Genomic DNA, 12,229 nt, shown 5'->3' with positions numbered 1-12,229 from the left:
ATCCTAAGAGACTTGGAGCAGCCTGATAAGAAAGAGTTACAATAGTCCAGCCTAGAAGTAACAAATGCGTGGACTAGTTTTTCTGCATCCACATGGGAAACGATGCGTCTGATTTTTGCAATGTAAGTGGAAGAATGCAGTCCTTAAAATGTATTTTATGTGGACATTAGGGGTTGTACAGACTAGTCGACTAGTCGACTTCACTACGCCACAATGACGTTTAGAGCTTGACGTCGACTAGTCGCTAATCGAGAGAGGGCTGGCTCATTTCGTGGCAGCGGCAGCTAGTAGTGGCATTTCCGGTGCCAGCTGCCACCGGAGCTGGTGGAACAGCTGATCCCGGTACTGCAGCCCTTAGGTAAACGTTACCTGGCTGTCCCAGCGACAAGCGAGAGGATTTTTTCACTCGCCTGTAATACCATCACGCGACAGCGGGCGAGCCTTCACCCAGCGCACGTAGATGCGCTCGTGTTCCTGCACGCAAACCAGGACCGAAAAACGAAAACTGTGACTGAGCAGGACTGTGACGGCTAGTCGACGTTGAGTCGACTTTCATCATATTAGTGTCGACTTAAAAAATTCTGAAGTCGTGGACATTAAAGGACAAATCCTGATAAATAAAAAACAACTCCAAGATTCTTTACAGTGGAGCTGGAGGCCAGGGTGATCCCATCTAAAGTAACTAAGCCTCTGGAAAGAGTTTCTGAGGTGTTTGGGTCAAATTACAAGAACTTCAGTTTTGTCTGAATTGTCAGAAAATTGTAGGTCATCCAATTTTTTATATCTGTAACATAATATAAGAATGTTACAGAGTAACATTATTCTAAATATGATTACAATTCCTTTTCTTTTTCAGTGTTTAGTCTGTGTGTGTGTCATGTTAGTGTTTTGATAGAGGCTCATGAACATGCTGACTAAACTCTAACTGCAGTTCACATTATGACCACTGGTGTCGCTAATAACAAGTATTGATCTCAAAGTTGCCAATGGGACCTTTAAATTATCTATTTATTATATTTGAGTTGAAACTAAATACACATTAAATGTTATTGGTACGAACGATAAGTGTGAAATTTTAAGAATGTGTCTGTGCAGCTCAACTAACTTACAACTGCAAGGAAGAAAAAAAAGAAGAAGAAACGTGCTCATGTAAGCACAGTGGACGTTAAATACGCGGTTGAATATAGCGTATGTACATATAATATAGCAGTAGTTTCTAACAGGTTTAAATAGGTTTTAATTGGCGGTACTTTCAGGACTAACAGACAGACGCTGAGTCGACAGGCTGGACTTGTTGCTGACAGACAGGAAGTCGCCCAAACGCCTGTTTTTAACGGAGATATTTCAGACATGTTTTGTTGCTGTAGTCCTGAGACAGCATAAAGACGTGTGTCACTCGGCTGCAACTCTATATCCTGTTCTATGTGTGTTTTCACCACAGGATCCTTGTTTAGATCCCAGGGCTGCAGTCACGAGTTGCTCATGACACACAGTCATTTCCTGCGAACTACCACACTGCTCCATCACCTACAGCCTGCCCCGGACCACAGCGCTGATATGTGCATCTGTATTCTGCTTTAGCTTCGTTCCCGAGACACACAATGCTTTCCTTTGAGCAGCTGAAGCAGAGATTAGAGAGCGCAGGACAGCCTCACGTCCTGCAGTTCTGGTCGGAGCTTTGTGAGGAAGACAGGGACACTTTCCTCCAGGAGCTGTCTCAGCTGGACCTAAAGGGGCTGAAGGATCACTGCGAGGGAGCTGTGAGGGCTGCAGACTCCCCGTCCGCCAACCTGGATCAACACATACAGCCTGTACCTCCAGAGTCCATCGGCAGTGTGAGGAAAAGTGACAAAAGCTGTCTGGCAGAGTGGGAAAATGAAGGTGAGTGGGCGCGTTTTAGGGGGATTACGGTAATCTGCAAGAAACTTTGCTTAAAGGGGTGAAGTAAAGAGAAGTGGGGAATAACAACATGGAGTTTGTCTGAACACAAACGCACCTCTACATGTAACATGGCCATCAGTCACTGATGTAAAGTGTGTGTGTAAAGTGTGTGTGTGTATTTACTCAAGTATTTCATACTTGATGTCATTCAGAGGGTTGTCACAGAAGTAGTGCACAGGGTCAGCAGAAAAACATGTTTCAGACACATAACAAAGGTTAGGTCTATGCTTAGTGTTTGCTTAGCATATTCTCACCACTTTCCCTTGGCACTACTTTGTCTTAACTATAAATCTGCATATTATTATGCCTAAAACCAGATTCACACCAAATCCAGAGGCGGTTAAATACAGGTTTTTCTCATTCATTTAAATGGAGGTACTGTGTTCAGTGTGGGCCACAGGAGAGGTGTCCAGAAAAACACAGCTACCTGCAGAGGAGAAGTTGAGTCATATTCAACTTTTGGAGAAACACAACCTGAGTCTGAAACTGAGCGTGATTCCAGGTGGAGTTCATGGACTAAACTCTGAAACCTGTTCTGTTCTGGCCATGTTTATTTCATGAACTAGCTTCTAAATCTCTCCGACTCACAGCCTATATGCTATAACATGTTTCTTTGGTTTATGTCCAGTGGTTATATATATAGATAGATAGATAGATAGATAGATAGATAGAGGAGAGAGAGAGAGAGAGAGAGAGAGAGTTAGAGACAGAGGGGGAGACAGAGGGGGAGAGAGAGGGGGAGAGAGAGAGAGGAAGAGAGAGATCAGTGGTTTTGTTCACACACACAGCTGTACAAACCCTGCGGCAGTGATTTATTCTAAATAGGGCCTAAAGCCAAACTTTGCAGGATGTACTACAGCACAGATATGACAGCAAGTTATCCATCCCTTTTAATATTTAACATTCAAACATGTTTCTTATTTTTGAAATATAAGGCTTTGTTAAAGATTAAACCAGAGGTTACGTATTTTTCACTTGTTTGTGGTGTTCTAGCAGTTCCACCCCACGGACTCCAAACATATCAGATGGTTTCGTTTAAACAACTCTCTCAGGACCAAATATCCAATATATCACAAAAAATAATAAAAGTCAAAAACTGAAAGTAGAACCCACAAATCACCATGACCCCTCAGATTAATCTTGTGACCCGTTGGAGGGACCCAACTCTAGGTTAGGAACCACTGGGCTAAACTGTATAAAGTAGTTATAAAGTGCATCAGTATTATAAATTCTAATAGTCACTGTCACAGGAGCCTTTTATTTCTGAAGAATAAGTACTTTAAGTCAATTTCTTGATTCTGGTACTTCAGTACTTCTTCCACCATTGACGATCGACGGACCATTTTCCAAACGATACCAGTGTGTGAGCACAGGTTTGAGATAAACCCATCACATATGTCTGCTTTATTTGTCAACATTATGTTATCACTGCAGTGCAGGGTCTTTAAATCAATCTGTATTTACAGTTGCAGCAACACATAAAGTTAACCTGCGCAGACGTAATGTTCCCTATTCACCCCACTCAAGTGAAAATACCTGTGTGGGTGTGACAGTTCCAGCTTAAACAAACATATCTTTATACTGTTGAGACTTGAAATTGTCAGCAGAAAGTTTAAGTTATAAATGGGCTGAATCAGTGGTGAGAACAGTGGTGCTCAAGTCAAAAAATATTTAAAGATTTAGAAGTAATTTATTTTTCTGACTGATCTCAAATCATTACTTTTTCTTGTGAAACACAGATTTGCCTCTTTGTAACTCTAACTACATTTACATTTACAGCTGATCTAAAACATTTAATCACAACTTGTCTCTTTATTCTACTGAAAAACTCTACCTCAGCATTATGACAGCTGCAGCACATTAAATGTTAAATGCTAGACTGTAAAGTTTTATGAAAGGTTTCATACAGCGTGCTATGTAGGCCAGGTCAAATTCACTTATATGCATTGTGCTACTGCCCATGGCGCCACTCTGTTTCAACAGGGCTACTGCAAATCTCACAGAGTCGAGTTGGAGTTCTGCTCTTGGCCGGTGGTCAGGGGACCCGTCTTGGTGTTCAGTATCCCAAAGGGATGTACAATGTTGGGCTACCAAGTGGTAAAACCTTGTATCAAATCCAGGCAGAGCGTATTCACAAAATCCAGGAGCTGTCCAACAGAAAGCATGGCTGCAAATGCACCGTTCCATGGTAAGACCTTCCTCCATCACTGCTGACACAAGGTGATAGAAACTCCCAGACATATGAGTTTAATGCACTATAAAACCTGTGAATTACTGCCACAGTTAAACTGGTACTGTTTTTTTTTGCCACTAGGTGGCAGTAAAAACAAGCTGTAAACCATAGACTGTATAAAACATGGACGTAGTATCCATGATGACACTCTTACCACGCTGGGCAAAGCGTTGTTCGAGGAACTGCAGCTTTTGGCACTTACTGAAAAATTTACACTGTCTGAAGTTATTATGGTGAACTTGCTAGGAACCAATTGCTTATTTCCACATCCAGCAGGCAGAGCAACATGAACATTCATTTGATGCCGTGTTTCTGTTCACCTGGCATATCTAAGTCCAATACTTACTCTATTATTATTATTATTATTATTATTATTATTATTATTATTATTATTATTATTTGTGGGTTTCTCACTACGACTGACATACAATATACATGCTATTCATTGTTGATATAAAAATATTGATTATCGCCACTTAAAAGAAAATAAACATGTCTTTTGGCTCTGTAATTAAGGTTAGAGAAGTTTAATGATGATAGCTCTTTTCTGTACTGCTGCAACTCTTCAGGTACATAATGACCAGTGAGTTCACTCTGGCTCCCACTAAGAAGTTCTTCAAGGAGAACAACTACTTTGATCTGGATCCATCAAACATCGTCATGTTCGAGCAAAGGATGATCCCAGCAGTGACCTTTGATGGAAAGGTGATCCTGCAGGGTAAAGGGAAGATAGCCATGGCCCCAGGTAGGTGCACATCAGCTCCTCCAGAACATCTAGACACAAATATCCACTGATGTGCGTTGAGGATAGTTTGAGGTAATGAGCCGTGTTTCCAAACCTCTCCACCCTCTGCCAGATGGGAATGGCGGTCTGTACCAAGCGTTGGTGGACAACAAGGTGCTGGAGGACATGAAGAAGAGGGGAGTGGAGTACCTGCATGTGTACTGTGTGGACAACATCCTGGTCAAGATGGCCGACCCTGTGTTCATTGGGTTCTGTGTGAGCAGAGGGGCTGACTGTGGAGCCAAGGTGGAGTAATATCATCCAGTAAATATAAAAGATTGATATCTCATGTCTGGAGACGGGAGAAGTCCTTTTTACATTTCTGTTAGTGGGCCGATTAAAGATCTGATTGTAACCCGCCTCCTTCCTAGTGTGAAGGAAAAGATGAAAGGTCCAATCTAGAACTAGTGTTTATAACTTTAGAACAAAATCAAATCTGTAAAGAGATAAAGTCCATATTGTGACTTCTTGTTTCCTTCTGCCTTTCATGTCTATCATGTGTCAGGTGGTGGAGAAGGCCTACCCCGCAGAGCCTGTGGGGGTGGTTTGCAAGGTTCAAGGTGTCTCCCAGGTGGTGGAGTACAGTGAGTTCCAGCCACAGACGGCTGAGCTTCGAGGACCTGGTGGAGAGTTGGTGTACAGTGCTGGAAACATTTGCAATCACTTATTTACCAGAGCCTTCCTGCAGGATGTAGCAGAGTAAGAGACTTCACACACACACAGCATGGGAGTAATTAGACACACTGAATTTGAGGTGGTTGTCTGTGTCGTTATATGTTTTAGTCACGGCACACTATTCACTTTAGTTATGCAAACATAACCCCCCTGGTGGAGGTAATGAATGGTCAGATTCTGACACTGCTGTATAAATTCATGGCCACAGAGGATAAATTCTATATATACGTATCACCTTTGTTCCTTTGTTGTTCGGTGCTGTAAAAATGCCTTTGATTTCTTACTTTTTCATCTTGCAGGAAATTTAAAGACCAGCTGAAACAACATGTTGCACTCAAGAAAGTGCCCTTTGTGGACTCATGTGGCAATCATGTCAAACCCACCAAACCCAATGGCATAAAGATGGAGAAGTTTGTTTTTGATGTGTTTCCATTCTCAAGGTAGTGATGTGCTGTTTCACAACACCTGAAGTCTTAACATAGTGTGTTTATAGCTTATTAAATTATTTACTTTCTGTTTTTGGAAGGAACTTTGTTGTGTTTGAGGTTGTGAGGGAGGATGAGTTTTCCCCCCTGAAGAATGCAGACGGAGCAGCCACAGACACCCCCACCACGGCCAGAAACTCTTTGCTGGCTCAGCACTGTCGCTGGGCGATGGCTGCAGGAGCCACGCTGCTGGATGAACATGGGAATACTCTTCCTCCTGCAGCCAGGTCAGAGGAAAATCTTCTGATATACAGCCTGCGGTGAGAGATAATGTCAGAACTTGAACTGAAAGTGAATTAGTTGGAAACAGAATAGATCTTTTTCACAGCATTTGACTTGTCATAGCAGGAAAAGCACAGGTGGAACCAAATACATGAAAAAAGTCTGCTGTGAGAATTCTACTAGTCTGGTGATAGACATTCTTCCTGAGCCTCTCAGTGCTGGTCTGGTGTATCCAGAATCTTCTTCATGGTCAGTTTAAAAATGAAAATATACGCCTGATATTCAAGAAAAGATTATTGTTTTCTGCTTTGGCCCGGTCCTAATGGGACAACACTGTTAGAAATGACAAAATCCAAAAGTTTTTGTTCTGTGTAAAAATCTATTCTAAATTGAGCCAAAGCAAACAGAGTCTGAGTCAAGTGGATATCTCCCTCTGATGATCACAGTGATTACACAATAACTCTTTCAATGTGCATATGAGCTTCTGAGGGTTATATTAGAAACCTATCCTCGAAATCTGAAATATGTGTTTTTTTCCCCCTCCAGTGCATCAGCAGGAGACAGTCCTCCTACTCAATGGGAAATTTCACCACTCGTCTCTTACTTTGGAGAGGTGAGGGAAGATTCATGTTCATGTTCATGTATCAAAACATAAAGAATCATTTTCAGCACTGTCATTTTCATTCTTTTACCTTGAGAATTATCCCTTTCTAATTGACTAAATATATCGCTGTAATGTAACCTTGCTTCCTTTGCCAGGGGCTGGAGAAACTGCTGGGAGGGAGGACTCTGCCAACTCCTTTCATTCTGGATGAAAAAAGGGCCAAAGAGCTGCAGGCTCAGTAACAATTCTCACTGTAACAGAGGACTGAGAGATGGCAGCAGAGATTTCAGAGCAGTGGAGTACAGAATGGAGATGACTAGCCTGGATAGACCCAAAAATATCACTATTATTTAAATTCATTTTGGACTGTAAATGAACATCATATCATATCATATCATATCATATCATATCATATTAGATCAGATCATGTCATTTTATGCATATCATGTAATTGTCTCTTTATTGAGGAGAACTTTAAAATAAATAAGGATAATGAAATACCTCACTTTGTGTCCTCTCCCAGTAAATTCATTTTACTCTGCTACCTCTTTAATTTATATAAAGATTAATGTTAATGCATTTAAAGGGTCCAAGAACTAATTTTCAACTGTTTCGGGATAAGTATGATAATATTTTATGATCATTTTGAAAGACATGTAAATAACTGGGTGTCAATGTTTTATTCCAGAACATCATACTAATATCTGCTAAGCCACATAAAGTCATGTAAACCCACAGTTTCCATAGACAGGCTTAGCTGTGGAGCTGTAAACTAAAAGGCTGTCAATATCAAATGGAAGATGAAACATAAAGCATTTACTGTGGCACATGTAAAAGTAGATCTGTACCTTTGGATCCAAAGACTACTGCACAGTGTCAAATATCAACTGTTTCATTTAAAAATACAATGAAAATAAACAGTGAAATGAGCAATAATGTCGCCTTATCAACATCAGTTTATTTCCAGTTTTAACTCCCTGGCATTCTTAATAATATACTCATTGTTATAATATAAATCCCATTTTCTACAAACATATTCCTCTATTACACGTCCATGATACTTATTGTCCCTCCCGGCCCCCCTATCCTGAACTGTCTCGTGACCAACGCTGGCCAATCACAGCAGAGACTGTACAGGGACGACAACAACAAAAAACAATGCATTCGAAGCGTTTGTTTGTATTTGGTTTGTATTGCGTTTGACCTGCGGAGTCTCACTCGGTAGAGTTGTTAAGTATTATATTTGTCGACGTAATTGTAATTCAGTGTTTGTCTCGGTCAGGCGAAACAAACAAGGTAACGCCGCAGGGTAGCGCAGACGGTCGGAACATAACGTCACATAACGTTAATTCTCTGACGACACCACCGTTAGCTGGCTGTGTGTCAGGACGCCTCGCGAGCGGTGACATCAACTGTTTTTGTTTTTAGAGCGCGGGATATAATTTATCCGTTGGCTGGTGGCTGGTAGCACGCGCACTGTCCTGACTGACGCTGAGAGTGATCGTGCTGCTCCACCTGAAGCCGCGCGGGATGCTCTGACATGCTGCGACCATGTTCAAAAATGTGTTCGGCTCAGGCTTTCTGGTGAGAACAGCTCATGTGATTCTGACATGGGTCATAACGTTGATACTCTTCCTACATGATACACGTAAGTCATCATAACACCTTTTAGAAGTGCACTGTGTTTAGCTCAAAGTCGGAGATTACGTGTAATGTAATGTTCCATGTAATGTTTTGGTTGAAGAGCTGAGGAAGCAGGAGGAGACAGGCCAGCTCGTCCAGCCTGTGCTCTTCGTCCTGCTGGTGCTAGTGTCGGTATTGCTCTATTTCGCTGTTTCTCTGATGGACCCGGGCTTCATCCTGTCTGAAGACAGCGACTTACAGGTAATTACTGTTTCTGTCATTACACACCTGGTCAAAATCTTTGTCAAAATGGTTGGAATCAGGAGCCAGAGGAGCATATATGATGTGTAAAGGCAAGTTAAAACAAAGGCTGGACATGTCTTTATGTTCTGGCATAGTGGATTAAAAAATCTAAATAAAAAAGGATGGACTTAACTTATTGACCTGAGAGACATTCACTGGTTTTCTCTTACTGCTTCTTCATGGCATTGTGCTGCATGCATGTAATGCATTGCTGTTTTGTAGCCAGTGCACATGTATGCCAGGTAAACACTTGTGTAATATAAGGAGTCACCTGATATCGTCAGTGGTTTGTGTTTACAGTATGATGGAGAATGGAGTCTGTAATAATGTTTGGCTACTTCATTTAGACCGATAAACAGCTTGTGATGAGGAGTGTGTGTGTGCAGTCTAAGTTAGATGGTGAGATGACAGGTTTAGGAGTGTAAATGAGCACACACAGCAGTTCATGATAAAAGCTTGAAGTGACGGGCAGTGGCTTGGCTTCCCTCACCAGTCTGTCTCATGTGTTGTGTCAGTTCACGCTGGGAGTGACTGAGGAGCAGCAGGACATGATTCCACCCACCACTAAATCCCTGCGACAGCGCCGCTGTGGCCACTGTCTGCTGCAGGTAAGGTGCACCGCGTCAACACACACCACCATGTGTTGGCACACTTCTAAAAGAGAGGGCACGATGTGTGACGCAAAAGTCTGTTTATGTGTTTATCACCACATGTGCACAAGGGACGGGCATGAGTACTTGAGTACTTGATTTGAGTACTTTCTATTCAGCAAGCAGACAAGGTTCAGCATGTTCAGGCACACGTCACTCAGATTACACTTGTTTTCTGTTGTTGGCCAGTTTACATAAACAATTAATTAGATAAGATTAGATGAATTAATAATTAGATCAGATTACAATTAACTGTGTAAACAAGGCGAGGTGGCTGCATCTAAATGATTGCAACATGTTCATGTTTGTGATTAATGTGTACAGTATGTGTTGCAATTTTTTACAAACATTTTTAAACCAACTTTATTTTCAGTAGATTTCTATGCTTGATCTCACACTGTCAGCATGTCACTCTATTAAAGTGTGAAGGTTCGGTCCTGACTGAGGAAACTCAAGGTCCACTTACTAGCCTTCTGCAGGGCTTTCATCTCACAGATGACAGACAGGTTGTTCAGAGGTTCAGTCATGAACTTTGAGTTTGATTGATAGATTGTTTGTGGACATGGTGTTTGTCAACTTCCTGTGGTGTCAGTGTAGCTCTCTGACTGAAATGTGACACTTGAAGTGCTACAGTACTTGTCAGTGGTATAGAATAACATAGGTTGCTAAGCAGCACATGTTCTGTGTTACACACCTGTAGCACCTCTGAACACAAACATCATATGATGCAGTCAGGTCTCTGTAACATATGTCTGTGAGTTGTCTTTGACTTTATTTCTTTAACATCCAAACCAGTTAAAGGTCCAGGGTGTAGGATTCTGTGGGGCTTATTGCGACCACCTCGCCTCATCCTCCTGTTCCCAGCACGTAGTAGAAACTACAGTGGCTGTGAAATGGGCCTCAGCTTTCTCCATGAATGGATGGACTCGTGGTTGAGAGAGCACAGAAAGATCTCTTCAGCTCCCTGCATGTTGTCTCTCTGCCTGAACAGATGGTTAATAAAAGAGAACTGTAACCCAGTGTAGAGAGGCACTGTAACACACTCTCCACTGTGGCTCAGATATCTCATCACAACTAATTTTTTCAGGGTCGATGAGCAGCAGCAATTTGTTTCATACCACTGGTCAAAATCCACTTCACACAACACTGGCTCAGATCCAACCTGGCACTAAAACTTAATGCTCCGCTCCACACAACACAAATGTCTGTTTTCTATTCATGTTTCCTCTGAATACAATGATCTTCATTCCAAGCAGCAGCCAATGAGATCAAAGCACTGCCAGACGTGTCAGCACTGTGTCCGACGTTACGACCATCACTGCCCCTGGATCGAGAACTGTGTCGGTGAGAGGAACCACCGCTGGTTTGTGCTTTACCTGGCCATCCAGCTGCTGGTGCTGCTGTGGGGGCTGCACATCGCCTGGTGAGTACAAACACTGTCACCAATCACGTCTGCCGGTACATTGACGCAGCAGCTGAACGATTCTTTCCCCACTTGTTTCCTCAGGACGGGTTTCAACTATGCGCCCACCTGGCAGCTATGGCTGCGTACCAATGGCATGCTGCTGGCCGTGGCCGTGCTGGTGGCCCTGCTCTCGCTGGTTGTGCTGCTCCTGCTCGGCTCTCACCTCTACCTGGTTTCCCTCAACACCACCACCTGGGAGTTCATGTCGCGCCACCGCATCTCCTACCTCAAACACTGCGGCGCTGACGAAAACCCCTTTGACCGCGGCACCTTCCACAACCTTTGGGGTTTCTTCTGCGTGTGGGGCACGGTGGTGTGGGAACAGGTGTACTTCAGGGAGGGCAGCGACCAAGTCTAGGAGCGCATGACAAGGAGTAACCCATGAAGAACCTTTCTGGATTTAGGGATCACACACTTGACCACAAAGTTGGGATATAAGCTATCCTTGTGTGCAGTTTACCTTTGTAGAGGCATGACTCTGCAACATTTGTTGCACATTTGTTTTTTTCTTTGTTTGCTTGCAGTGCACATTTCCTGTTTCTCCTCCTCTCCCTAAGTGGCTGTCAGGAGACTACAAGTTGTCCCATATACCCTCAGAATGAAGTCCATCCTCTTAGTGACAAAGTATCTCTTTGTGGACAACACAGCCCTTATTCTAACAATCGTTTACAACCATTCAAGTATAACATTACCCTGAGACGGGCACCTGTCTGTCTGCACTTTACCGTCCAGACTCTTTGTTTAGGCACCCACGTCCCACTTGACCCTCATGCCTGCATCCTCCACTCAATCATTGATGTGGGCAGTAATTACATGTTTGAAGTACTGCTGGTTCTGACTGTTAATGAACTCTGAATTTTTTCTTTTTGGATCAGACTTGTTTTAGGTGCATGTGATGAACTGTCACAGTCTGAGGATTTTGAAATAAATTGGTATGTTTGTTGTTTAATACAAAGTTTCATTCTCTTCTCGTTTCATGTCATAAATTGCTGAGTCATATTTATTCTGCACAAAAGTTTTACAGGGTCCACTGGCTTCAACAACTTTTGTCAGAGGAAAACAAATCTGAGAGATGACAAATCAATTTTTTTTGCTAATATTGAAAACTGTATATTTTAAACTATGGTGTGAACATGTGTACTGTATTGTTCCTATTTAATCCAACCATGATGTACAGGATGCTTTGACTTTCAATGGGCAGCATTTCAAGCTATTTTTTATTGTACATAATTTTGTAACTATTT

General features: G+C 42.4%; 2 protein-coding genes across 6 annotated transcripts; both read left to right on the top strand.

Moving 5' to 3' along the window:
- Nucleotides 1-1,188: 1,188 nt before the first annotated feature.
- On the top strand, nt 1,189-7,449 carry uap1l1 (UDP-N-acetylglucosamine pyrophosphorylase 1 like 1). 4 transcript variants are annotated; one of them, XM_010751976.3, is made up of 10 exons: nt 1,189-1,881; nt 3,925-4,129; nt 4,744-4,919; nt 5,032-5,204; nt 5,464-5,657; nt 5,933-6,073; nt 6,160-6,378; nt 6,467-6,589; nt 6,887-6,953; nt 7,100-7,449. In XM_010751976.3, the coding sequence occupies exons 1-10, from the start codon at nt 1,602-1,604 to the stop codon at nt 7,184-7,186; spliced, it is 1,665 nt and encodes a 554-aa protein (XP_010750278.1). In that variant the 5' UTR covers nt 1,189-1,601; the 3' UTR covers nt 7,187-7,449. The 4 variants fall into 4 exon arrangements, with proteins under 4 accessions (XP_010750278.1, XP_010750279.1, XP_010750280.1 ...); XM_010751977.3 differs by having other exon boundaries at nt 1,190-1,881; nt 6,160-6,345; XM_010751978.3 differs by lacking the exon at nt 6,467-6,589 and having other exon boundaries at nt 1,200-1,881.
- Nucleotides 7,450-8,029: 580 nt separating this feature from the next.
- On the top strand, nt 8,030-11,951 carry zdhhc12b (zDHHC palmitoyltransferase 12b). 2 transcript variants are annotated; one of them, XM_019272189.2, is made up of 5 exons: nt 8,030-8,592; nt 8,689-8,828; nt 9,386-9,478; nt 10,774-10,943; nt 11,028-11,951. In XM_019272189.2, exons 1-5 carry the CDS (start codon nt 8,496-8,498, stop codon nt 11,341-11,343), a joined length of 816 nt encoding a protein of 271 aa, XP_019127734.1. In that variant the 5' UTR covers nt 8,030-8,495; the 3' UTR covers nt 11,344-11,951. The 2 variants fall into 2 exon arrangements, with proteins under 2 accessions (XP_019127734.1, XP_010750282.1); XM_010751980.3 differs by having other exon boundaries at nt 8,032-8,592; nt 10,777-10,943.
- The last annotated feature ends 278 nt before the right edge of the window (nt 11,952-12,229 follow it).

Source organism: Larimichthys crocea, chromosome I (assembly GCF_000972845.2).
Source record: "Larimichthys crocea isolate SSNF chromosome I, L_crocea_2.0, whole genome shotgun sequence".
Classification (NCBI taxonomy): domain Eukaryota; kingdom Metazoa; phylum Chordata; class Actinopteri; family Sciaenidae; genus Larimichthys; species Larimichthys crocea.
Note: the sequence above shows the minus strand (reverse complement) of the source record. Positions and strands in the feature narration are given on the sequence as shown.